The sequence below is a fragment of the Phodopus roborovskii genome, unplaced genomic scaffold (genome assembly GCF_943737965.1).
Source record: "Phodopus roborovskii unplaced genomic scaffold, PHOROB, whole genome shotgun sequence".
In the NCBI taxonomy this organism is placed as follows: domain Eukaryota; kingdom Metazoa; phylum Chordata; class Mammalia; order Rodentia; family Cricetidae; genus Phodopus; species Phodopus roborovskii.
In genome coordinates this window covers 11,503,835-11,531,358 of record NW_026126599.1, presented here as the reverse complement: position 1 = coordinate 11,531,358, position 27,524 = coordinate 11,503,835, and the positions used below count along the sequence as shown (strand labels likewise).

The window sequence follows — 27,524 nt, the reverse complement described above, 5'->3', positions numbered from 1 at the left end:
CTGTTGGATGATGGCCACTCCCCAAAGGAATGACAAACTTACAGTCTTTAAAAAGTAGCAGGTTGGTTACAAAATTGTATCTGGGGAGCGGGAAACATTGTTTCACATCAATTGCACTTCAGTATCAAATTGCTTCACAGGCGATTGTCCAGCAACAGCTAGCGCTACACCTGTGGGCATCCCTCCCCTGGTGGGCTGGTTGCATGGCCGCCATGGGCAGCTAAGGGGTAAACAAGCCAGTAGCAACTGCAGTTGCCTTAGCACAAAGAGGTTTGTTTTTTTTTTTTAAAAATATATATAAATTTCTGTGGAATAATCAGTGATACAGATACAAAGCTCACCCCAGCGCCATGTTGCAGCCCATATTCTGATTATCAATGCCATTTATCTCAGAAGTCACTTGTATATAAGCTCTGATTTCAAACTAGGTTTCTAAATGAAGCTTTTCAAGTATAAATATTAACCTGGTAAAGACGTTTTTCCTCTTGTTTACCCTCTCATTAATGCCTTCTAAGGGATGACTATGCTGAATAAAGGACAAATAGTTTAAAAAAAAAAAAAAGAAAAAAGAAAGTTTAGTGACCAACAGCTGAAGATATTATCATCTAAAATATATTTCAGATTAAAAAAGCAAAACAAACAGAGCTTATTGGTCTCTTGGGGGAAACTAAGGACTTCTAAAACACATAGGAACAAAATCAAAGGCTCCCCTTCAACTTAGCTGTGTGTGTGTGTGTGTTGTGTGTTTAACACAATAATGGTTTTCAATCACCTAGTTCAATTTCATAAATCACAAAAACATCTCCAGACAAGATTGCTGATAAATATAAACTCTAGAAATAACTTTTACAAGAACATCTTCAAACTTTTCCTACTTAACAAAGCATTCCTTTGGAAAAGAATCTTGGTGCTCCTGGGCCATTTTGCCAGCCCAGGACAGTCCCCTCCCAGGCCTCTCTGTCCCTGAATAGCATTATTTTTGATTCTCTATTGTTCTAACTACAGTACATTATTTGAAAAGAAATCTCATTAGTGGGGTCAGATTTATGTCTTCATTTAAGCACTGAAGGTTAACGTAGAAACAACTCAAAAAGTCACTTTATAAATGGTATAAAAAGTCTTGAAATGTTGGCACCAATGGAAAATGAGCAAAACCTAAAACGCAGCCACTTGTCGCACTGTTCACAGGGCAGGGGACTCTGCAGATGATGCTGCTAGTTGCCACTGATGCAGGAATTGCAGATGGAAATCATTTAATGACCAAGCTTCTGCAGCATGGGGAGCTGCTTCCATCCAGCTGGGTGACGGTCTTGGCGGGCTCGGAGCACTGCCGCAGACGGTGGCCACATCTCAGACATAAGCTCCTGGGGCTAGTGGGAGCTCATGTCTGAGGAGAGGGGACAGGGGTGATTTTTAGTGCTTTGGCCCTGTGTATGTAGCTGTGTAGAAATGCCACAGCAGAGGGGATTCCTTCAAGAGCCTGCAGGAAGAAGCGAGACTGGAAACCAATGTCAAGACTCTACACGAGGCTGCCGGGCCAGCAAATGACTGTCAGAGTGACCTTGTTCCTTTGTTCTTTCAACATGGGAACCAGAGCAGAGTGACTCATGCCCACAGTCGACAGGCCATTTACGGCTACAATCATGTCTCCACATCTGAATAAAACACAAACAGAGGCAGAGTCTCATTATCTCAATGGCACCACAAACAAAGTCCCAGTGGGTTAGCATCAAGACCCCAATTTTAATGGTTAGCCGGTAGCAGCCAGGAGTATTAGCAACTAGGGGTAACTCCTAAGTCAGCACTCTCCTTTACCAATCAAAACTAACCCGAGCCAACATGCCCATAGCCGGTGGGGACTTAAGGACAGGAAGAATAACTTCATTTGGTGAGGCCATCTCTAGGAAGTGCCAAACCAAGGCTGGGAGATGGCTCCCAGTACGGACATTTTCTGCTTTCTGAGGACCTGGGCTTGGTTCCCAGCACCCACAACAAGCAGCTCACAACCATCTGTGACTCCGGTTCCAGGGGCTCCAACACCTCCATGGGCAGCTGCACTCCCATACACACCCCCGCCCCACAAGATAACCACACGGCTCTCAGTGAGTGCTCGACAACTCTAAGTGAGAGAGGGTACATTCACTCATTTGTTGAGAACTCACTATACACAGGGTACTGCCATGACTGCCCATTCATGGATCTCACATGAACACAAAGTCAGGCAGACCCTGAGCCTCAGGAAAAATACAGTGGGTTCACCTGAGGACAGCATGAGAGCTACACAAGCTTACGGGAAATGCTCAGAGGCACTAGTGTTCCGTAACACACTCAGATGACATGGGTTCAGATTTGGTCTACATAAATATAATACTCAGTCTCACTCAGGGGTCCTGTGATGGGATCTGTGGCCCAATTGTACAGTTGCAGCACAGAACAACTTAGCTTTGGGGTGGAAGTAGCCACAGATGGTGAGTACGTAAATGAGTGAGGCTGTGTTGAAATAACACTATTTACAAAACAGATAGCAGACCCTGAGTGCTGAACCCTGAGCTAGATCATGTCTACATCATCAATGAATACAAGACTCACTTTAGTCTCCCATCGTAGTAAGCAGGGGTTCCTAAGACGATGGTTTTAATGAAGAACGGCTGATTGGTGTGGTTCTCTTCATATCCGCCCACAATACTGAAGCCCCAGCTTCCCAAGTAGCTTCTTCGTAGGACTATATCATGACAGCTGTGAAGGGCACTGTCAAAAACACACAGAGAACTGACACGGAGGCTTTTCACTCTGCTTATCTTTGTCACGACACAGGTAGAAAGGGGGTTAGTTAGCTCACTTCCCTTTGATTACGTGGTTAGCTAGTGCTTTTGCGTTTGTGTATATATGCACTAGGGATCAAACCCCACATGTGCTAGGCAAGCTGTACCCACTTCACCTGTGTTATTATTTTAACAACCCATCCTCTAGCATGAGGTAGAGCTAGACAGGCTCACTTTCTCCAGCTTTTCTTAGACTCCTCTTGTCAACTGAAGACACGAACACATGGAGGAAGCTTAAGTCAGCCTGGCTACCAATTAATTATACTTTAGAGATCTGCACAGACCATGGACTGATACCTCTCACAGAATTGTCAACAGCACCATGATTCTAGTACTACCTGTATTAGAGTACAAAGGGGCACAAAGGAGATGGAAGGGAGGGGACAGAAAGAAATTCAGACAGTGGCCATTTCTGGAAGCATGCCACAGGGTAGTGTTTTGGCTCATACAAGGGGCTGATGCTGTCCTTTCCCCTGCACCCACGAGGGTCTCACACCTTTATAGGACACTCTAAGGGCCAATACGGAAATTCATTCTGGAAAACACTAACAAACACATTTTAGTTTTTCATGAACAGAGATTCTACAGGTACAGGTAAAGTGCTCTTTATTCACAAGCCACCCAGGGAGGGAGGAAATAAAATCTACTTCTATGTTCAGAGCTCTATACATCTGGGAATAAGCAGTGAGTGAGATCTAAAAACAAACAAACAAACAAAAGATAAAAGTCCTTATTATAAACTGAAATTAGATGCACAGTGGTCTTCATCATCAAGATGATGACAGAATTGGGTGTTACCTGGGAGACACACCTCTGGCTAAGTTTGTGAAGGTATCTGTAGAGAGACTTAGCCAAGGAGGGAAGACCCACCCTGAATGTGGATGCCACCATCATCTCTCTGCTTCCTAAGGACACTGTGTGACCAGCTGCCCCATGTTTCTCCTCAGAGCCCTGCACTACCCTCTCTGTCATGATGGCTGCAGCCTCACACTGTGACCTCAAAAACCCCTTCTTCCTCATGCTGCTTTTGTCATGACAACGAGACAAATAACAAATACCAGCCTCAAAGGCAAGACATGCTTTCTGCTTTCTAACACACTGATAATGATTTTTTAATGGAGCTGGGTTTTGTAAAGCGGCATGGTGTCAGAAACTCTTAGTTCATGGGTAGGTAGGAGTCCCTAGAGCGGCTTCCAGCATGGACCCAGGACCTTGTCCAACTGGCCCAGGTACTCAGGAACAGCAGTCACCTTCACGGTTCTGTATTTTTTAAAGCAAGCAGGCCAGTGTCTGGTGCACCAGGGTAGTGCAGGGGAAGAAGAGTCCTGGGCCAGCTGCTGCCATGTCCCAAGAGGCCATCTACAGGGCTCCTGCACGCTAGAGGACACTGGGCTCCCAGTGGGGACCCACACAACAGTCTTGTTTACAGGTATCCACACAGGTAGGCTAAAATGTATCTTACCATACTGTCTCTCCTTTGAAACCTTGCTTGAGCTGAGTCATTTGCTCTGTTGGTAGTGTTTGCTCAGTAAGCTAAAGGACCTGAGTTTGGCTCCCAGAACCCATGTAAAAAGATCTTGACACAGGCAACCCACATCTGTAAGCATAGTGCTGGGGTATGGGGGAGGGGCATCAGGGATAGGTGGGTCCCCAAAGATCACTGGCTACCAGCCTAGACAAATGATTCAGTGAGAGATACTGTCTCAAAAACCAAAGTGGAGCCAGGGTGGTGATGGTATTGAATGCCTTTAATCCCAGCATTCAGGAGGCAGGTGAATCTCTATGAGTTTGAGATCAGCCAGGTCTACAAGAGCTAGTTCCAGGACAGCTTCCAAAGGTACACAGAGAAACCCTTTCTTGAAAAAAAAAACCAAAAAACCAAAAAAACAACCAACCAACCAAACAACAACAAAAAAAAAAAAAAAAAAAAAAAAAAACCCAAAGTTGTTCTTTGGCCTCCACATGACACACACACACACACACACACACACACACACACACACACACACACATACACACACACACACACCAAACCCAAAGTTGTTCTTTGGCCTCCACATGCCACACATACACACACACACACACACACACACACACACACACACACACACACACCTTTTCTTGCTATGCCTACTGTACCATAAACTGCTATAAACAAAAGTCACAATATGCACATCCTCCAAACTGGTTGGGCACAAAGACAATTAAAGGAAGCCCCAGGGCCATGGGATTTTTCCAGGAGGTTGCTACTCTGACTGCTCCATTATCTGAGGCAGCCGACTAAGCTTGCATAGTTTGGGCAACCAGCTTCCAAGCGTTCTTTTTTTTTTTTTTTTTTTTTCCTTCTTTTTTTTTCTTTTTTGAGGCAGGGTTCTACTATGTAGGACTTGGCTATCTATCTTAGAACTCACTATGTAGACTAGGATGGTTTCAAATTGACAGAGATGAACCTGCCTCTGCCTCCCAAGTTCTGGGATTGAAGGCGTGCACCAACCCAGTTTCCATCCTCTTCAGTCAAGCACTTCACGGTTATACAGTAGCAACGGAAATAATTTTATGGTTGGGGGTCACCACAACATGAAGAACTGTATTAAAGGGCTGCAGCGTTAGGAAGGTTGAGAATCACTGCTCAGCTGGCTATGGTGGCGCACACCTATAATCCCAGCACTTGGGAGGCAGAGGCAGGCAGATCTCTGTGAGTTCAAGGCCAGCCAAGTTACAGAGCTAGTTCCAGGACAGCCAGGACTGTTACATGGAGAAACTCTGTCTGGAAACCTCCTCACTCACCCCAAAGCCACTGTTTTAGAATGACTCTGATGACCCAGGTATCAGCTGAACAAGAGTTGTGAGTTCACCACTTTAGACTGTAGCTCTGTAGCAGTTTGATAATAGCCATTTACATCATTTTTTTTTTCAAAATGGATTTACTTTTATTCTATGGGTATGGATGTTCACCTACATGTATGTATGTGCACCACATATGTACATAATCAGTGGAGACCAGAAGAGGGTGTCGGATCCTCTAGATGGTTGTGAGCTGCCATGTTGACACTGGGAACTGAACCAGGGTCCTCTGCAAGAGCAGCAAGTGCTTTAACCACTGGGCCATCTCTCAGCCCCTGATTTCTAGTTTTGATGCATTGAAACTCGTAAGACATCATTTTTGCTACCACTAGTCTCACTCCACAAGGTCCTGCTATGTCTATGAGACATGTGTTCTATCTAGGACTTAAGATTAAAAACAAAAACAAAACCAAATACATGTGAACAAGCCAGCAAAGGAACTATCCATAAGTAAAATACAGCACCAATGATATTCTTACTGTCCTTCATGAGGCACACAGCGTGTGTAAATGCTCCCCACTGTAAGTTACCCCATATGAGTCAGATGACTCGGACACTGGTGCATTTTTCAGGCTTATTTTTATTTAAGAGCCAGCAGTTTCATACTTGGCTAATAGTCAAATATGTTTCAAAATGCTTTTTATAGATAATTTTAGAAACAAATAACCATAGCTACAAACACTCTGTCTTAACACTAAACATCAACCATTTGGAGAAAGGCCAGCACCCTGGGTGCACTGGAGGTTCCAATGTCTCCAAGACCCTGTCAGCCAGTCACAGACCATCTTGCTGGTCATGCCTCCTGTGTCCAATATTGTGTCCTAACTACCTTTTTACAAAATGATCATAAGTTCTTGGCTAGCCTGGACTACAGAGTGAGCCCCTGCCTCAGAAATTTTGCTTCTTCAAGGAAAGTTGGCTCAGTGGCTGAATGCCTGCTGTGCAAGCTTGAGGTTCTGAGACTGCATCCTCAGGACTCACATGGAAAAAGATGTGGTGGCCTGTGCCTGTCATCCCAGCAGTGTATACAAGTGTATTTTCTGTCCCCTTCAAAACACAAACAACACAAACCCCTCTTATTGGGAGCTGGCAAAACTGTCTTCTTTTTACAAGCAGATACCAACATTTTTAACTTAGTCGTTATCAAATCTACCTAAAACTTGCTTTTATAATTTGATGCACTTTTACCTAATGAAAGCCCTGCCTCCCCACTGGGTGAGTTAACTGTGTAACAGACTGATAAAGATTAAAAATATGATCACTGGGTAGAACAACAGAACCGATCTTGGTAGGTACCTTGGCAACCCGAGCCACATGACCCAGGACGGGGACCAGCTGGCGTCGTACTCGTTCTCACTGAAAGCATCTGGCTGCTCCTCTGAGGTCTGGGCTCCCTCCTCCACAATCTGGACTTCCAGGGCTGTGAGGACCACGGCTGCAGAGGCAGCACTGGCTTTCAGCATGGCCACAGCCTCGCTGTGACTTAGATTGGTCAGGTCAATGCCGTTGATATTCAGCAACACATCACCTGTGCCGTTGGGGAAGCCAGAAGAATGACCGTGAGCGCCACTGACTCTCCCTGAAGCTCTGTTTACCAATCAATCAGTAGGCCATTTCCAAGAACTTAGTTGGGATGAAAATGGGCTTTAATCGTTTGTGCTTTTCTGTACCACCAAGGGCAATTTTTCCAATTCACAGAGAACATTTCAGAACAGTTCAAAATTCAAAATAGTGTTAGATACAGAGGGAAAAACTGTGTCTTGAAGCACCTTGTGAGATCGGTCTGAATCATTAGCTCCCGTAGCTGTGTTCAGGGGTGAGCTCAGCTTCTTTCCTTTGAGCTTCAGAGAACTCTAGGGCTCTTTCTGATCCCCAAACTATCTGATCCTTTGCTCTTAGAGATAACTGTAACAGATTCTATTTAATATTACACAATTTTATACACAGAAACAGCCCCAGGTAGGCACAAAAGCCAGGATATGAGAACAGTCATCCTCAGGCCACTTAGTGAAATAAAACACGATTTGAACATCTTCCCTGGCTTGTGGGGAATCAGCAACATGCTTATTGGTCTCCCAGGTAACACAATAAAAAAAGAGTTACAGAGATTATTAAAAGACAAAAGGGTTAGGGAAGGTTAGAAAACTTCTGGGAATAGACATTAGTGCTGCAATGGCTTCAGAAAAATCTCCCCTTTATTTATCATCTATCTTCCAGATTATTGAAGCAGAGGATTCTCATTATTAGAAACTTGGGAGAGGCCACTCCAGCCACCAGAACTCCAGATTGCCCAGCCCAATCATTATCAGAGAGGCTGCCTCCAGCAGCTGATGGGAGCTGAGGCAGAGGCCCACAGCCAGACATTAGGTGCAAAGAGCCAAAATTGGAGATCTTCATCAGGTTCCTCCCCTCGAAGCTCGGGGAATCATACTCAAGATGGGGAGAAGAACTGAAGGAGTTGGGGGTGGGGTTGAGGATACAAGAACACGGTCCACAGAGTCATCTAAGCATGGCTCAGAGGCTCACAAAGACTGATGTGGCAAACATGGGGCATATATGCTATGGTTGTTAGCTTGGTGTTTTTGTGGGACTCTTCGCAGCAGGGGCAGGGGCGTCTTTGACTCTACTCTTGGAACCTTTTCTCTCTTACTGGGTTGCTTAGCTCAGTCTTGATATAAAGGTTTGTACCTAGTCTTATTGTATCTTGTGATACCAAGGGGGAGTGGAGGGAGGGGCAACAGTGGTCCTGACTGTTGTATAAGAATAAATAAAAATAAAAAAGAGAGACCTCATACAGCATTTTAGGTTGTATCTTTTCTCAAAGACTCAGTAAAAAGCCCTGAGGTGAACTGTTTTATGCTTTTATGATACTTGGAGAATTGGAGTTCTTGGTTTTACTTTCCTGAGCAGAAGGATCATAAACTTGAGCATGCTAAGTTGCGAATCTGTGTTCTTCCTCTTTGCTACACTTCCTATATGAATCATGTATACCATTTATTTGTGTATTTATTTCTACTGTATTGTGGAATGTTTTGCTCTGTGAATCTAAGCTGAGAGCCCTCTGCAGGTTAGGGTGTTGACATTCCTGTAATGCTGCAGAGTTTGCTAGAATCACTGGGTGGTGGCAGATGCCCTGGACCTGGAAGGGCATGCATGGAGGCAGAGCACAGATCTGAGGGCAGAGCAGAGTGAGAAGGGATTAGTCACATTAGCTTGACTCTTGAGCCACTGTTTGTGAAGGATGCAGGTGTTTGTCACAGAAACAATCCTTTTGTATAATGTTTGAGGAAAGGTGGGGTTTGGATTGTTATTTTTTGTAACTCAATTTCTGAGAGCTTTACAAAAATAAACAAATGGCTATGGGGGGGGGGAGGAAAACTCAGAAGGCATGTGTGCATGCACACACAAAGCAAAACAAAATAAAACAAAACCAAGAACTCAAATGTCACCAAATTCTACAATTGAACAAATAACTTTTAAAAGCAGTATCCTTATTGAAATATACTCTACACTGCATTCAATTCCTCTTTTTAAAACACCCAGCTAGGTGGGCAGTGATGGTATATGCCTCTAGTCCCAGCACTCAGGAGGCAGAGGCAGGCAGATCTCTGTGAGTTTGAGGCCAGCCTGGTCTACAGCGTGAGTTCCAGGAAGCCAGGGCTGTTACACAGACAAACCCTGACTCAAAAAAACAAAAACCAAACCAAACCAAACCAAACAACCAAACACACAAACAAAAAACCCCACACCATCCAGCTCTGTGGGCTTTATTACATTGATTGAAGGACACCACCACTATGATTTTAGAACATTTTGGGATAGTCTGAGGGCCATCTCTTTGATAACTAATCATGTTGGGCAGTTTTCCATATGATTGTCTTCTTGGGGGAAATGTCATTTTTTTGTCTTTAGGTAATTTGTAGTTTTTACTGAGTTGAAAAAGTTCTTTACAATTTCTTGATATGCCATGTACCCATATATAAATGTTTGACTTGTAAATGTTTCCTCCCACTCTGTGGGCTACCTAAGAAATTGCTGTCTAACTACAGGCCACAAGACTTGACATGTAAGCTTTCCTAAGTGCTAGCTTTTGGGGGCGGGAGGTGGGAGCCCACCTTCAATCCTGGGAAAATAACCTTCAGCTTCAGCTTTCTTCCCATACTAAGTCCATCAGCAGAGACTGCTGTTCTCCCATGGCAACAGGGTTCAGTTACATGTTCTCCTCTATACAACACTAACAGAGTTGTGAGGGGACAAAGAACATGCGGGGTTAATCTCTAAAATCAGGTTTGTCTCTTGCTACTTTCTCTCGTCTTCTGCACACTTGAATGGCATCTGTATGAGAGTTCTTTCTGAAGCCTTGTCTCCTTCTACCTTGAGGTCCAGGGATAGAGCTCGGGCATCAGGCTTGGGCAGGTGCTTCTACCTGCTCAGCATCACACAGATCCCTGATACTTTATCATAATCAACATTGTATTCCAGTGAAAAGGCCCTTCAGCACCATCTGCCATAAGCTGGATCTTTTCCAAGATAAGCCAAGAGTCTGAGCAACGTCAGGGTCTCAAACCATAATCAGGGTTTATTTCCCTAACCTTACAGAAAAATATTATGTTTTCTATTCAAGGACACTTTACTTTAAAAAGTCATGTTTAACATGAAACACAGTAATTCCTCTTAAAAGTGTGACTTTAATTCTGAGACGAGACATGGAGGATCTTCCAGGACCCTGCCTCACCTCTTTTGATTCTGCCGTCTCGTGCAAGGCAGCCATGGGGTGGCACGCTGGTCACAAAGATGGGCAGCTCACCACTCTTGCTCCCTCTGCCACCAGCAACCGTCATTCCAAGGGACTCGTGTGGCTCCTTCTTTACAGTGATATGCTTCTCCTGGCATGTGACACACTGAGTGAGATCCTACACAGTGAAAGAAGAAAAGTCTTGCTTGGATAATTAACAACATACAGCTGAGGCGAAAACAGGCTAAACAAGGGAATAGGTTCCATGCCGTTATAAAGGGATTTGATATTTTTTTCCTTACTGAGGACTGAAAACAGTCCTTCGCTTTGGTTTTTGATACAGGGCTTTATGATATAGTCCTGGCTGTCCTGGAAATCACTCTGTAGAACAGGATGTCTTGGAACTCACAAAGACCTGCCTGCCTCTGCCTCCTGAGTGCTGGGAATAAAAGCATGCTACCACACCTGGCCATTAGATAGGGATTTTGATACCATAACAACACATGCTATCCATGTGCCTGTCAAAAAGTTTATGTCAGTGTTCCCACAGCTAACTGTGTCACTGCAGACAACGTGACTAACTGCTGAACATGGACTTAATCATGTTTTCATGAAGCACTTCTAACTGTAAAACCAGTGATCACATTTAAACAAGCAACCCGAGAAGAACAGACTTCCTTTGAACACTAAGCTGTAGAGGATCACTTCTTGTCAAGCACTTGACAGAGGAAGCCTCTCGGACAAGAAACTTATAGAGGCTGACTCGGGAGGAGGCCACTCTCAGGCTTCATACCCCAAACATCTAGGGGCTTCCAAAGAGTGACAGCCTGCATTTCAGGCTTTAAAAACAAACAAACAAACAAAACTTCATATTGTGTTACAACTGGCACACAAAAAGCCTACCCATCCATCTTCTCAGACTGTAACAATGGTTCTTAGAGGGTGACACAGATTAAAGGAGAGGATCGTCCTCACCTTGTGTGAGCTTGGTCGGCTATGAGAGGGTGGCTGTGCATGCTGCTGGCTGATGCTGTGTGCTCCTACTTCACGGGTGCCATTGCTGGGCTGGGGTTTCCCGGGTCTGGCAATTGTCAAATTCACTCTCTCTCCGCTGGCCTGGAGAAGATATATTCATCACTACCCATCACAAATGATATTTGTGGCTTAGAGATCTTAGTGGAACTCCTCCTCTGTCTGCTCCCCTCCTTTCCTCTCATCAGGGCAGGGTCTCATTAAGTAACACAGGTTTAGAGGCTCCTGCCTCAGCCCCATGTACAAGTATACACCGACAGGAGACACTAACTTTCTATGTATTTCTTAGTCGCTGTGCCAAAGCCTCAACTGGGCAGTCACTATCTGGCAGCAGGAAGGAGATCACAGGCTAATATTTTCAAACCTGTGACACTCACAGAGTTAAACTATTTGGAGGCTTGTGCTCTGCCGTCTGCATTTGAAACATATAGGTTCTCACGTGGGTTACACTTCAGCTCATCTTGTCCTTGCTCTTTAAAGTCCATCCCTCTCACCTGATGCTGTTTCTCCGTCATCACCACAAACCTCCAACTTCCCTATCCTCCTACAGAAGCAGACAGCCTGTTTTAAGGAACTGTGAGAGGATGTAGAAACCTTCCCTGTGACTAGAATTCATAATGTTAAGAAATTCTTTTCTGGCCTGGAAAGGTGGCTCAGAGGTGGCCACACCTAATGATCTAAGTTTAATCCCTGGGGCCTCCACAGTGGAGGAAGAAAGCTAGCTACAGCAAGCTGTCCTCTGATCTCCACACACACCATGGATCTCTCTCTCTCTCTCTCTCCCTCTCTCTCTCCCTCTCTCTCTCTCTCTCTCTCTCTTTCTCTGACACACACACATTGATAAAAGAGAATAAATTGCTTCATTTTTGGTTCTTCAGTTGGAAAGCGAGTGAGAGACAACTTTAATACTATACATTAATCATTTGCCACTTGGGCACATCTTCCGGGTTCAACAGGTAAATGCTGAGGTGACAATTAGAATCCCGACATTAACAGCTGTGATGGCTCTGATGACTACGCCATCCTGTGGGAAGTGTCAATGGCTATGTGGGATTGTCTTACTATAATACACCCACTGTCATTACTGTTAACACCCGAGAGCCCTAAATCAGTACTGCAACTTTTCCTTGAAAACTGCTCTGACAAGCCTACTGGCTGAAGTAAACCCTTGCTCTCTTCAAAGATGTACAGCTGCGGTGCCTACTAAACGGTACAAACAAAAGCCCCAAAGTACATAGGGACACAGGCTTTAGGAAAACAGTCAACAACAACAGCACCCAAACAAACACAGCTCTATTTGGGGAAGTTATACACAGTAGTGTGGATTCTGAGGACTTTAGAAACACTGATGGCCCTGGAATTCTTCTATGTGACTGATAACCCAGGCTTAGTGTGTGGAGTTTACCTGAATGATCTGGGCAGCGAGCTCTGGGGTCCCATGCTTCAGGTCATGTCCGTTGATGGCCAGTACCCGGTCATTGCTGTTGAGTCTGCCATCCTGTGCTGCCAGCCCCCCTTCCAGAAGGTCAAGAATAAAAACGCCAGGCTCATCTGTCCTTCGGACTAATTTAATCCCTAACTGCTCTGCAGAGTCGCGTTTGTGAAGCAGCACTTGAAAGACCTCGTCCCGAGATGCGCTGCCATCTGCATGGCTGTTTGCTCGGCTGCCGAAGCGCCTCTCCCGCAGCACGGTGAGATGCAGGGTGCTGCAAGGCTGGGAAAGCACGGCCCGGGCATAGTTATGGGACACGTTGCTGATATCATAGTTGTTGACCTAAAAACAACAAATGAACAAACAAAACTCCTGTGACCAATGCACGGCAAATATTTATTTTCCTAACTTGCAGAAATGTCTAGATGACATCTCCAAAGGAAACCAATACGGAGAACATGCCAGAGGACCTCGAACCTAAAAGAAAACCACTCTAAAGACTTTTACAGCATAGAATTTTAAAATGAACTAATGCACAGTGTTGAGGAGTAATTAGGAACATGGGTGTTGACATTAGAGTCTTCAGTTCTGCTAGTTATTGATACCCTCGGGGACAGGGCACTCATCCAGCGCCCGCTTCTCTGGGTCTAACACTATGGCACTGGACTAGGGTGGGAGGGAGCAGGCCGTATCAGGCCAGGGCAAGTCTGAAACTAGAACAGCCCTACTGGCCTGCAGGCTCAAGTTCTGCTGGATTTCAAAGGTGCTTTCTCTAATGAAACACACGACAGACAAAATAAATTGCTTTATTTCTTCAGAAGTTGCATATTCTGAGTGACTTTTAAAGTCTACAATTACAATTCCATTCTAATTATCAGCATACACATATAATACATGTTTAATATGCAGAGTGTAATTCAATATTCATGCACTCATTAGAATGTACAGCTTTATACAATCACAATGACTGATCTTTGAACATGTGACATCACTTAGGAAAATAGTCCAGCTTCAATTACCCACCTAGGAGCTGAGCATAATTTTCCTATTTATCACAATTAGAGCTCTTTGAATCCATCTGAGATAAAACCGAGGCTCGCAGGATGTCTCTAATGAGACAGCTCTGGGTTAGGACTGTGTGATCGTCTGGAATACTACGGCTCTCTTAAACAAGTTTACATTAAGCAAGGCCTTCCCCTTCTGACATATCTGAGATGGACAGTTCTACCTTTTTTAATTTGGGCTGCTTTCCTTCTTTGGCTTATTTTCTGGGTTTGATAGTTTTGAACAGTATTACCTTGAATTTTGTTGGTTTTGGTCTATGGATACCATTTAAAAAGCCACTCATCAAATCTGCAGGTATCACACACCAGCTTACTATTCTCTCATGGTTTTAACATCCATGCTGACTTTGACAGATAACTAACACTGGCCCAAGACCAGAACTCCAAGGCATCTTCCAGAAAAGTAGGCGGATAGGACTCATGGGTCCACTACCATTTCAGCCATCCAGCTAAGAGTTGATTATTGCCATGTTCACCTTTCCATCTTTAGAAAGTCACAAAGGACACAAGGCCTGGCTGAAACACAGCTCTTGTTCAGCAGTATGCAAGACTGCAGCCTACTCTCTCTGTAAAGCAGGATGGGAAATACCCAGCTAGGAAAAGACTCATTCTCCATGAATACATGGTTGTCAGTGAAATTCAGAGAAAACAGACTATAATAGACCTTCTCTTGCTTTTGTAAAAAGGACACAACTAGTAAACACTATCATGACTAACCATGGCTTTTACTGTTAACCAACATGATGTGAATCACTGATGTTTCTGATCAAACTAAAAATATTTATCTTTAATATTCTAAAAGCTGTATCACTTTAAATACTATTGACATAATTTATAAAGAGCATCATTTTTCCTTTAAAACTGCTCAAAAGGCTGCATATGAATCTCTGAAAAGGTTCAGAGAGCCGAGAGAGCACAGGTTCCCTCTGTAAAGATGCTACCTCATTGGATGTGTGTGTGTGTGTGTGTGTTTCTATATGTACTTTTTTTAATGTGGAAAAAAATCTAGTTATTCCTGCTGACTGCATGATTATTAAGATAAAAGTACAGTGTAGCAAATGAACCGCCTTACTGCATGGGTATTTTCAAACTGGCACACTAGGTTTAAAAAAAAAAGGACAAAAGTATACACTTAAATTACTGCTAGAAAGGCCAGAGAACAGTACAAGGGCCGCCGTGAAGTCCTGATGTCAAGATGCCTGGGAGGCGTGTACCTGGGGAAACAGCTGTAAGATTCCCCTCTAAATATAGGACATGAGCTAGGCATCGAGGAATCCAGGCAAAGTGTTCTAAAGTGGTGCCAGCCTTGTGCAGCCAGAGTACCAACATAAAATGACAGCAAAGATATAGTACATGCAAACGATAGAGCAGAAACTGGATTTAAAAAACAATTTGAAAGTTCAGTCTGTCTCAGTCATACCAGTGGCCCTGGGAAGGGTTTGGGGGAGTCGAATTTAAAAAGAAAGCAACACATGGTCCAGTGGCCAAGGACCTCCAGCAAAAAGTCCCTGCTGCCTTGCAGCCTACCTGCTTTGTTCTGATACTGGAGATGTCACACCGTGACCACTAGGGTTAGACTTCATGAACACCTTTCTTCTTGTGGTAGATTACATGCAACAAGTGTGATGGAGAAACCAAGGGAGCGGGACCAGTGTGGGGACAACCGATGAAGAGTTTGAAGGTGAGAGCACAGGCCTGGATGGAGCACAAGGCGAGGGCGGGTGGAGGAGGGAGCTGGTTTCCTGCAAGGAGGCAGGGAGGCTGGCATGACCAGCTCTTCCGCGGGAAGGGATATCCTGTGAGGGCGGGACAGACTTTTACCTGTAAATGTGTCCCCGGCAGTTAGTACAGTGCCAGGAACACTGTGGGAAGGGGACAAATGTCAAGAAAGAGCTCTAAGGAGCAAGGCTGCATGAAGCCCTGGGCCTGGACGTTGAGTGTTCTTGGCAAGTGCGGTTACAGTGGCATTACCCTGAAGGGAACATGCAGGATTTCTGGGAGGAGAGTGGGAGACAGGATATCGGATGGAGCATGGCACTGACTTGGGAATAAAGTGGTGAAGGCCTAGACTAGAGAGGTAGCAGGGAACAGGGAGGTGGGAGGCCTCAGCAGATCACAGGGGAAGAGAGTTGAGAGGAAGGACAGCCTGAGGGCCTGGGTTCTGAAAAGGCAGTTTTTCCCTTGTTTGTATTTTTCTCTTAGAATCAGGACACTTAATGTCCTTATCCGTTCAGTAATGCCTGTAATAAAAGAAAATACCTGGCCTTATGCTAGGGCTTTTTTTGGGGGGGAGGGGGTCATTTCTTCCTGGAGGCAGTACTGGGGAGGACTAAACAGAGGAGTGGCTGAAAACCCGGAGCTGGATGCTGGCAGGGCATTGGGGAGTAAGAGTTTACCTAACATTCTGTGCTACAAACGTGTTTACCTCAGGCTGAGGTCTAGCTCAGGGGCACTGCCCAGGCTGAATGCCCAGGATGGTGAGAAAGAAATGTCATCAACCACCAGTGCTGTTTGGGTCCATCTTTCACATTCTAGTTATCAATGAGCACAAGGGCCAATCAGAGACGCAGGGAAGAGATGGGTGGAAAACTGGCTATGATACAAAACCAGTGGGAAAGAGACATCTAGCCTGGTCAATGGTGTCTCTGGAACAGCCATCAAGAGTCTAAGTCAGGAGTGTCAGTGTCCAACAAGCCCAAAGAGCCCTGCCCCAGTGCTCAGTTACACACAGGACTGAAGATTCAAATGAGAGAAGAAAAGTAACAACAGGAACAAATAAAGGAAATGACCCACAACCCCTGACCTGTTCTGCACACTCTAAGAGCAAAGCTATTAGCTGGGTGTGATGGCCCCACATGAAATCTCAGATCTTGGGGTTAAGGCCAGCCTGTGTAACAGAGTATAAGGCTAACCTGGGCTACGTAGTAAGAGCCTGACTCAAAAAACAAAGCATAAGAAAATTAAATCTCTGAGTTTGCAGCCAGGTTGGTCTATTATCAGGGACTAGGCCAGTCAGAGCTACATAGCCTTAATAAACAAACAAACAAATAAATAAACAAATACATCAAAACCAATTTTTGTTTAATCCAGGTTCTATAACATCATAGTTGTCTAAGTTGTAAAACAAAAGGCACAGACTAACAGGGTATTAGAGCTGTTACCTGAAGAATCTGGTCTCCGGCAAGGAGTCTACCATCTCTGGCGATGACCCCATCCCGGTAGACTTCCTGGATGACGATGTTGATCAGTGGTGTCTCATTGCCGCCCACGATGCTGATCCCTAACTGGATGTATGGATTAGAGCGGTGGATCTCAATGGTGGTGATCTCCCCTTCTGGTAAACTAAGTGGTTGCTGTACAGCTGCCAAGTCAAACAAGAACAGTGTACGTTCAGCTTCTCTCTGCTCGATATGGGGTACTGTTAAAACTAGCCAACTCTCTTCTTCAAACAGACAGGCAGTAACCATCAATAAATAATTACTATGTGTGAGGTAACCAGGGAGCACACATTGACAGAAAGCCACCGTGCTCTCAGTGATGAGGTGCCTGGGCTACGAAGCAAGCCCAGATCGTGCAAGGCCACAGAAAGAAAACTCTTGTCTGGTGGGGAACCCGAGGGGAGCTGAGGAAGGGCACAGCTGCACTGAACCCTAAGGGGCAGAAAGCATCTAGACTATATGAACACGAAGGGTGACCATGCCCCAGGCTGTGTGTGCCGAGAGTAGGGTTGTGGCATGGACTCCATGATGTATTCTCAGCCACATGGGGGCTGTGTGAGCTGTCATTTTTCAAGGCTCAGCTTTTTTAACTTGTTTTTTTTTTTTAATGTTTTACAAACATTTAGTTAACTAACATACAGTGTTGAGGAATAGTGACTATTTGAGCTAGCTGTTCTTATTGCTTCTGTGGTTTTGCTGTTGATGCAAGCATGCTTCTAGTGGATCCTGGTGGGGAAGGGAGGACCGACTTCCTCCAGGTTAAGACTCCTTTATTTCTAGACTGCAGCCAGCCAGAGCTACAGGTACAAAGGGCGAATGGTATGGCATACAAACCGTACTCCAGTGCAACTGTTTAAACAGGATGGCAGAAGGGCAGTGGAGGAAAGGCAAGGGAGACGGAATGAAACAGGAAGAGATGAGTTGCACATACAGTCGGCCGCAGCACTCTCCTCGAAGGCAGGGTTGTCCAGGCCAGGCTCCTCAGGCCACACAGGAAGAGGGGCAGGTGTCAAGTTTCGCTCCACAGGCACAGTGCCCAAGCAGTCCGTTTCTGGGGGGGAGGTGCCAGGAGGATCTATTACTGTGGATCCAGTTTCACCCTCAATCTGTGTCTGAGTTTGACTAGTTTTCCTTCTTTCTAGATGAACTCTCCGGTGAGAGGCTCCAGGACACCTAGAAATAGCAGCAGGGGGCTTTCAGATGGTTTGAAAAGGAAAAGTTGGGTGGGGGACAAGGGCTTGGATGGGTTTAATTAACAGTGTACAACTTAACAAATGCATGGCAACTATTCATGCGCCAAAAGAGCCCAAAGTACCCACAATTCAGCTCCTAATCTCTGTCCAAACTGAGTTCTCATTACTCTACCTGGCAGACAAATTCAGGAAAGACATGAAGACAACTTCAGTCAAAAAAAAAAAAAAAAAAAAAAAACACTCAGGTAGACACTAGTCACCTGGAAACATCCCAAGAGTCACGGCCGACTGTATAAAAGAATGCTTGTGAAGTATGCACCAAACAGTGTTGTTTACAGGCCAGATATCTCAGCCAGCGGAGGCAATCTGCAGGCTTCTTCATGTGAATGTGCCACTGTGCCTCCCCACACTCACTCCATGGGCAAGTAGACACAGGAAGCTTTACAACTTGCAGCAAGGCCCAGCCAATGTGCCTTTTGTTAAACACAGGAGAGGAAATGTATTTCCCTGCTCTGTAGAATTAGAACCTCAAGGCATGCCATGTGAGTAAGAACTGCTATCATGCTCTATTTAAGCAAACTGCGGGTAGAGACTCATTTAAACTCAAAACCAAGGACTCTTAACAAAAGCCCCCGCCTAGCTGTCTTCTGGGAAGGCGGCCAGGGCACACGCACAGTCTTCTTACCTGATGCTCTGGCTGGACAAAGTGACAGGTGGTGTGCAGTGTGAAGACACAGAGCCAGTGAGGCCACAGCCTCACTAGTCCACATGCTGAGGGTCGCAGACTTTCATTCAATGACAATATTTTAAAATTCCAAAATTTGCACCATCACAAAGAACAGGACAGATTCAGTTTAATCTGAAAGCTACCCCAAGCCATAAAGCAGGACAATTCCCCCAGAAACCAAGTTGGTTTTTTTTGTTTTTGTTTTTCTTTAAACTCTGCTCTCAAGTTTTGAAAAGGACAAGCATGGAAGCATCCCTTCCTTCTCTTAGTCTGGCTTCCTACTCCCTGTGATGGAGGGACACAGCTAATCTTCATTCCCCACTGTTGTGCAATGCTCTAGGGATGGTTATCAAAACACCAGTAAATCTTTTTGAAAGTGAGACCAAGGAACACAAGGCCTTTGTCAAAGTCGCAGACTAGTTGGAGACAAGTTCGAAAGCTACCCTGAAGTGCAGGCAATAAAGTGCTGTGGCTGACAAGACTGGTGCAGATTTGAGTTCCCCAAACCCAGTAACGGAGTAATGGGATCATGGGGATTAAAAAGCAAAATTCTCCCCACAGAGGGGACAGAGCCAGGGCAGACTGGGGGAACGTCTTTACCAAGAACATAGGAGTAACTGCAAAAATTAAACACCAAACTTAAATCATAGATGAATAAATGGGCTGAGGGAAAGAATAGGTTGTTCCCACAAAACAAACACAACTGACCATCACTACTCAAGGAAGTGTTGAGTGTCCTCATGGGACATGAACAGGAACGATTCAGATTCCCTCTCATCCACCACCAAGAAAACAAGAGGTAAGTAACACCGGGAGTGAGGAGAGAGAGGGGCTTCTGATTTATTTGCTGCTTCTGAGGATGTAAATTTGGGCATTCACAGTGGGGGCCAGTGTTGAGGTATTTCAAAAAAAACGGAACAAACAAAAACCACAAATCAACAAACAACAAATGAGAAACAGAACCCAGATACACCACTCTTGACACACACCCAAAAGGCTTGACATCAGTGTACCATAGGACACTTGCACATCCATGTTTATTGCTATATTATCCATAGTAGCTATCAAACAGAACCAGCCTAGGCATCCATCAACAATGAATAAAAATGGTATGTACACATAATGAAACTTCATTCAGCCATAAAAAATTGAAATCATGGCTTCCACAGGAAAATGGATGGAACTGAGATCATGATTCAAAATAAGACAGATGCAGGGGAGGAAGGAAGGCACGTGATGGATACATGTGGCACGAGGGGGAGGGGAGGGCACGTGATGGATACATGTGGCATGAGGGGGAGGGGGAGGGCACGTGATGGATACATGTGGCACGAGGGGGAGGGGGAAGGCACGTGATGGAATTCATGTGGCACGAGGGGGAGGGGGAGGGGAGGGCACGTGATGGATACATGTGGCACGAGGGGGAGGGGAGGGCACGTGATGGATACATGTGGCACGAGGGGGGAGGGGGAGGGGAGGGCACGTGATGGATACATGTGGCACGAGGGGGAGGGGGAGGGGAGGGCACGTGATGGATACATGTGGCACGAGGGGGAGGGGGAGGGGAGGGCACGTGATGGATACATGTGGCATGAAAGCAGAACTATTTGGCAGGAAGGGGTACAACAAGGGACGGGTAGGGAGCCAGGACGGACAGTCCCGTAGGAATATGAGTAAGAGCAAAACATAATGACACGCCATTATATTTTTTTCTATTTATGTCAACACATGTATGAAAACATCATGAGAAACCCATCACTCTATATGATCGCTTAAAACATTTTTTTTTTTTTCTTTTCGAGACAGGGTTTCTCTGTGTAGCTTTGTAGACTAGGCTGGCCTTGAACTCACAGAAATCATCTGCTTCTGCCTTCCAGGTGCTGGGATTAAGAGTTCAAAACACCACAGCCTGGCTCTTAAAACAATTTTTTTTTTTTTAAATTTTAATGCCAGGTCTTTGTCTTTAATTCCAGTACAGGGAGATCTCTGAAATCAAGGCCATCTTGGTCTACACAGTGAGACTCTAATGTAAAGAAAAAAAAAAAGATTTAATTTCTAAAATATATGTCACATACAAGGATCCACATGAGTAACACTAGTTTTCATTGGCAAAGGGTGTCTTTAATCCCAGTACTCAGGAGGTCAGCCTGGTCTACGTGAACAGAGTTAGTAAACTAAGAGGTAAACAAGGTATACAACACCTATCCTATAGCTATTAAATCCAGTAAAAATGAGATTTCAAATGGAAAAGCTAAGCTTACTAAAGGAAGAAGCAAGCATGCTTACATTCTTGATGGGACAGCAAACCCCTAACAACAGGAAGCCACCCACAGAACAGGAAAAGACTAAAATGGGATCACGTAAAAACATGGGAAAATGACTTCGCTCCGCCAGCATCAGGGAAGTCTATAGATAGAAACTTTGGAAACGCCCCTACTTAAAAATGATGGACCCAGCTCAGGAGACCAGACTGTGAGGGAAGACAGCAAAGTAATCAAGGCAGAAAGAGAAAGTCAACAAGAGCCAAGTGTTACAGAGGGACAAACAGATAAAAACCAGTGGTGGGCTGTGGACCAGAGCTTTGGTCTAGCATGGATAAGGTCCTAGTTTCAATCCCAGGGACATAATCTTGCAAGACACAAGAACCAACAAGTGTCAGTGTGATTTGACAATCAGAAGACACCTGCTGGTGCGTGCCTCCAGTGCTCAGAGGAGGTGGCAAGGTGGGGAGTTCCACAGAAAGATGGGGCAGCCGCTCAGAAAAGAAAGCGCTGCTAACACAAGCATTTTTCTGATCTAGTTGGCTTTCCACTGCTGTGAAAAGCAACCAAAAGTAACTTGGGGAGAGAAGGGTTAATTTTATCTTATAGTTTACAGTCCTCTAGGGAAGTCAGGGCAGGAAATTGGAGGCAGGAACTGAAGCAGAGGCCCTGGAGGATCACTTGCTCTCCATGGCTCACTCAGCTGCCTTTTACATAATCCAGGACCCACTTGCCCAGGGGTGGCACTGCCCTCATTGCTCCTGAGTCAGGAAAATGCCCCACAGATTTGCCTATAGGGCAACCTGATGGAGGCTATTCCTCAATAGGGCTCCCTCTTTCCATGTAACCTCAGCTTGTTATGAAGCTGATAAAAAACGAACCAGCATAATTACATCCTGCAAACAAACAAGCAAAAGCAACAAACGAAATTATAGATTTAAGTGGAAAAGTTAAGTTAGGTCAGCTTGATAAAAACCTGGGTATGTGAGAATGAAGAGAGGCTGCTAATGGGTTTCAGGCTCCTTTCCAGATGTTGTAATGTTCTAGAATCTAGACGACACGGTACTAGGAATACACAAAAAAGAGGCACTGAAGCATACATGTTAAAGAGGTAAATTTCACATGTGAAATGCACAGCAAAGCTGTTAAAATTCCAAAGAGAGAGCAGTTCAGAGCAGGCTTGAACAGAGAAAAACTCACAACCACAGCCTGGTCAGAGCCAGCCTTCCTCGCTACACAGCACTGAAGTACAAAGAGGCCACAATCTGCTAGTCCCCGTGTAACAACCGCGGCACTCTGCTAGTACCGGTGTAACAACCACGATGTACACACAACGGCTATATTGTTACAACTGTTTCTATTAATACAGGGGACACCTGAGACTCAGCTAAGCCAACATTACAAAGCAACTGGATTACAGAGATACAGTCCAAACACACTCAGATCAGATTTCAAAGGCTTTCAGCTTTTTCTTCAACAGCAATACTAAGTTTGTTTATGTGGAATTCTTTTTAAGTCCTATAAAAACAAATTGCAATTATTCTAGCAACAAGTATTTAAACACCATCATAAAATATTAGGGCTAAAAAGGCCTACGTGATCATTAAAAAAAAAAAAGTCAAGATGGGTGTGGTGGCATATGCTTGTAATCCCAGCATTTAAGAGGTGCAGACAGGGGATCAGGAGTTCAAGGCTATCCTCACTGTACAAAGCTCAAGGCCAGGATGGTCATGGGAGACCTTCTCTCCACACACACACACACACACACACACACACACACACACACACACACACACTAAATCACACAACAAAAACAAGGAGCAAGCTGAGTATGGCGACACCTTTAAATTCCAGCACTGAGGAAGAGGCAGGCAGATCTCTGAGTTCAAGGTCATCCTGGTCTACACAAGGAATTCCAGAGCAGTCAGAGCCTCCTCTTTGGAGACCCACCAAAAAGGCCAAGGCAGTTCTGAGATGAGATAACTTCAGTAAAGTGCTTGCATTGTAAGCAGGAAGGTCTAGTTAGATCCCAGAACCCATATAAAAACAAAGTAGGTGTGATAGCACACGTTCATAACCCCAGTGCCTGACTGCCTGAAAAGCTCATCTCAGCTATTAAGCCATGGCAAGAGTTCAGGAGTGTGAAGCACCAGTGAAACACCAAAACCTCTATGTTTCACTGAAGATGGAGGGGGCAACCTGACGCATTCAGGAAACTGGTACAGGGGAATTTGAGGCAGGAAGTGAAACCAACCAGCTAGAACTGTATGCAGCTTTGAATTAGATCAGGAGATGCAAGGGGCTGAGACACACTGGTCCAAGAGCTTTCTGGCAGTATGTGGTAAAAGCAGAGAAGTCAGTGAGGGATATCTAGCTCACTGGTAGAGTGCTCACCTCGCATATCAGGCCCTAGGTTTACTTCACAGTACTTATAAACATACAAACATAAAATAAAGCGAGGCATAGTGGCTCATGCCCATAATCCCAGCGCTTGCAGATTGAGTCAGGATTGGGGTTCCATGCCAGCCTTGGGCACACAGTAGGAACCTGCCTCAAAAAACCTGAAGCTCAGTGAACACTACAACACAAACTATCCAGTGCTAAATACAAAATGAATAGTTGGAGAAACATGTGAGGCTCATGAATAGGAAAAGACACAATCAATGGAAACTGACACACAGGCAATGATTTAAATTTGTAACTATCCAGTTTGAGAGACTGAAGGCAAACAAGAGAATACATCCCACTAGCAACAATCAATAAAGAAACATGCATCACAATGAAGAAATCCCAAGCACAGCAAATGGGATGGGAAATTCAGTGAGCTAGACAGCACAGACAGTAGTGGGCACACTCAAGAACAGGCTGCTTGAGATTTTCCAGGCTGAGCCCTTAGCTCATCAGAGGATTTTTCCTAAAAGACCAGAGCCAAGGAAAACCAGTTCTGAATCTTGCCATAACTGTCTCTTTTGGAGGTTAGGTGTGGGAGATGATAGAGAGACTAGAGAGTAGCAGCTTTACAGATGATGTTGCTTGGCAATTCCACAACACAACTGCTTCATCATACATATTTAGTATGACACAAAAGAATACAACTAGTTCTGAGACAAGCAAGAAGTCTACTATACACGATAGTACTTTGTATGCTAACTTAAATAAAACAAATATTACAGAAGGAGGAAAGAAGAGGAACGAGGCCCAAAATTAACTATTCATGTGGTTAGGTTCCACCAAGAATGGCACATTCAAAAGTCTCTGGTGTGTCCTTCCAACACCTGCTGGTGATGAAGACAGACTGTAGAGCCATGTTGCCTGCTTTTCCAAGTCTCTATCTTTCCTACTTTCTCTTGGGCCCCTGTGTTAGACAACATAGCTTGGGTTCAAGCAATTTCTCTCTAAATCTCCACATTACTCAAGTTTTAAAACTTCTTTCCCCTTCAGTGTAGGAAACTAAATCTAGTATATGCTGAGCAGGCCTGCTACAACTGGGCCTTACCCTCACTCAGCTCCGTATCAACAAAGTGTGGTGTTCTCAATCCCTATACCTCAGTTTCTCACTTTCCAATTATTTCTAATGAACACAGTGAGATCCCTTTATAACACTGTTATCTTGTAACAGAACACACACATCCAGGCATGGGCCTATGAAATTCTGGCTGCTCCCTACAGCAGGGCAGTGGACAGACTCTGTGCTAGAGTGATGTGGCATACACAGATAGCAGAGTTTAAGCCTAACTATATATGAACTAGCTCTAAATCTTCCTGCACCGTGAGATGAAAGGACTGGATTAATCTCCTTTAGCTCCATGATTTTATGTGTCATTCATTCTACATGAGACCTATGGTGCATCTGATCAAGTATGATGTATAATATACATGACCATTGTTGGTCAGAGTCAATATGACCACAAGTTGTTTTAACTGACGTTTGAAACAAATAACATGTATTTCTGTTACTTTACCTGAGTCTGCACGAGAGTTGTTATTTGCTTATTCATGTGTGTGAGTGAGCGGATTATGTGTAGATACCTGTGAGGAGGTCAGAGGACAACCTGCAGGAGAGTGTTGTGGAAACTCATCCCCCCCAATAGCCTTGGGACAGCAGGCTCTAGGGTGTGGCAATATTTGCTACCTGACAACTGATAAACTGGAGTGGAAGCCAAGCGAAGGTGCTGGAACAGCGGCAGCTGGATCACAATGGTTTCTTTATTGCACCCTTTAATAAGTTATTATACTTTTTGTAAATTCTTACATCAACAGTCAGTTCTCTCTTTCTACCCTGTGGGTTCCAGGGATCAAACTCAGGGTGTCAGGTTGGGTGCTAAGTGCCTTTGGTCAATGAGCCATGGCACCAGCTAAGGCTTATATAATTTATTTCAGAGGTCAAGTATTAGTACAATCAAATTGCAAGACAAATTATTTAACATTTTAAACAAATGTTCATTAGAATAAAAATCACCCCTAAATATTTATTTTTCTTATCCCTACTCTTATTCAGCCAAGCCTCTCAACATAGAATCTTCAAGAGCTCTGCAAACTGAAACAGCCAACTCATTTCCACACTTTTCCCCCAATAAAAGTTTCATTCTCACCAACTGTGAGTCATTGTTCTATGGTATATTTCACTCTCTAGACCAGGCTGGCCTACGCTCACAGAGATCTATTTGCCTGCCAAAGTCATGTGCAACCTCAAATGACTTTTGTCACCCTTAATTAGATTGACTGCAATGTAACAACCATGCATAATGTTGCAATACAAGTCTTCATGCACAATTTTTCCTAGTACTGGATTTTTCCTTAGGAAAATAAACTAGACAAACGAATGCTTGCATTTAGTTTCTTTTTTTAATGCCAAGCTCCCTTATAAAAGGAATCCAGTATTATCACCTGTCACCCATTTGAGTTTAAATTGCATGGTATGATGAAGAAAATATTACTAAGTGGTACTTGTACACTGTGGCTTTCACACTCATGCTTGAGATATATTATTAAATACAGACCAATGCAACTTGTTAATTGCATCTCTTATTTGATTGGTTCATGTATTTACTGGTGCTTTATTTTTTTACTGTTTTTAATTTTTGGAGACAGGGTCTTACCATGTAGCTCAGCCTCAAAGCCTCTGCCTCAGCATCTCCTGCTGGGATTACAGGCACTAGGCGCCCTTCCTGACTGTTGTAGTCACCCTTCTATACCACTTCCTCAGTTCCTGTCCTGCTTCCTTTGTTCTCACCTGTTCCTAAGATGTGCCTCTAGGTCACACCGCTGCATCACATCTTGGCACACAGAAGAAAACGGGCATAGGACCAGTAATTTGTCTAGAAGTTTATGGACCAGGATACTGGATTTCTTACACAACTTGAAATGCAGTCTCTTGCGGTCCAGGGGACAGAAATCTTTCTCTTGTAGGAAGTTTCTGAGGCACTTGTGGCAGAATGTGTGTCCACAGGGTGTGTCGAGTGGCTGCAGCAGGGGCTGAAGGCAAATGTGGCAGACCAGGTCGTCGTCCACTTCACCCTGGTAGTTGTATAAGTGGTTTTCTCTTGCCCAGTGCTGCTGGCCACACTCAAAGCACAGGGGGTCTAGGGAGGGGGATGAGGAAGCCTGCTCCACCGGCACCATCTCATCACTGGCTGTTCCCATTGTGAGTCAGCAGTGTCCACGTCAGCGCGTTCATGGGTCCAACAGCTGGGAGTATGCGTGCAACTAAAGCCAAGAAAAAAAAAAAAAGTAATTAGTACTGATTAAGATAGGTAAATAGATCAATAAAATATTTGACAAGTTGTCAGTAAAAAAAAAGTTTATTGGAAACAAAATAGTAATAAAAATAATAAAGGAAATTAATTTGCCAGTTGAGTATGATTCACTCTGCCAAGGTGTGAACAAGGAGAGAAAAGTGAGTCAAAGCAAAGGCACCGTGTGTCACCCAGAGCAACGTAAGAGTCCCTTTGCACCCCACTTTCCACTGGGAATCTCGAGGCTAATTAATCAATTATGCTGCCTTGCTCCACTGACTGGAGTCCTCCTGCACGCCACTGTCCACTGGGACTCTCGAGGCTAATCAATTCCCCAGGGCACCAACAGTGTGGCTTTGTCATCTCACTTATATCTACTTGCTCTGCTTGAACTGAGCCCTCAGCAGCCTTTAATAATGGCAGGGTTTCTTAAATGCAGTCAAGGATAATTCTGTTTGTCA

At 44.5% G+C, this 27,524-nt stretch overlaps 1 protein-coding gene across 1 annotated transcript; it reads right to left on the bottom strand.

Annotated features, from left to right (window-relative positions):
• Positions 1-293: 293 nt before the first annotated feature.
• Positions 294-27,016, bottom strand: Lnx2 (ligand of numb-protein X 2). Its single transcript, XM_051205128.1, has 9 exons — positions 26,562-27,016; positions 18,079-18,320; positions 17,091-17,290; positions 12,839-13,207; positions 11,377-11,517; positions 10,402-10,579; positions 6,963-7,194; positions 2,590-2,748; positions 294-1,655 (listed from the first exon to the last, which is right to left on the bottom strand). The coding sequence occupies exons 1-9, from the start codon at positions 26,969-26,971 to the stop codon at positions 1,520-1,522; spliced, it is 2,067 nt and encodes a 688-aa protein (XP_051061085.1). The 5' UTR covers positions 26,972-27,016; the 3' UTR covers positions 294-1,519.
• Between the last annotated feature and the right edge of the window lie 508 nt (positions 27,017-27,524).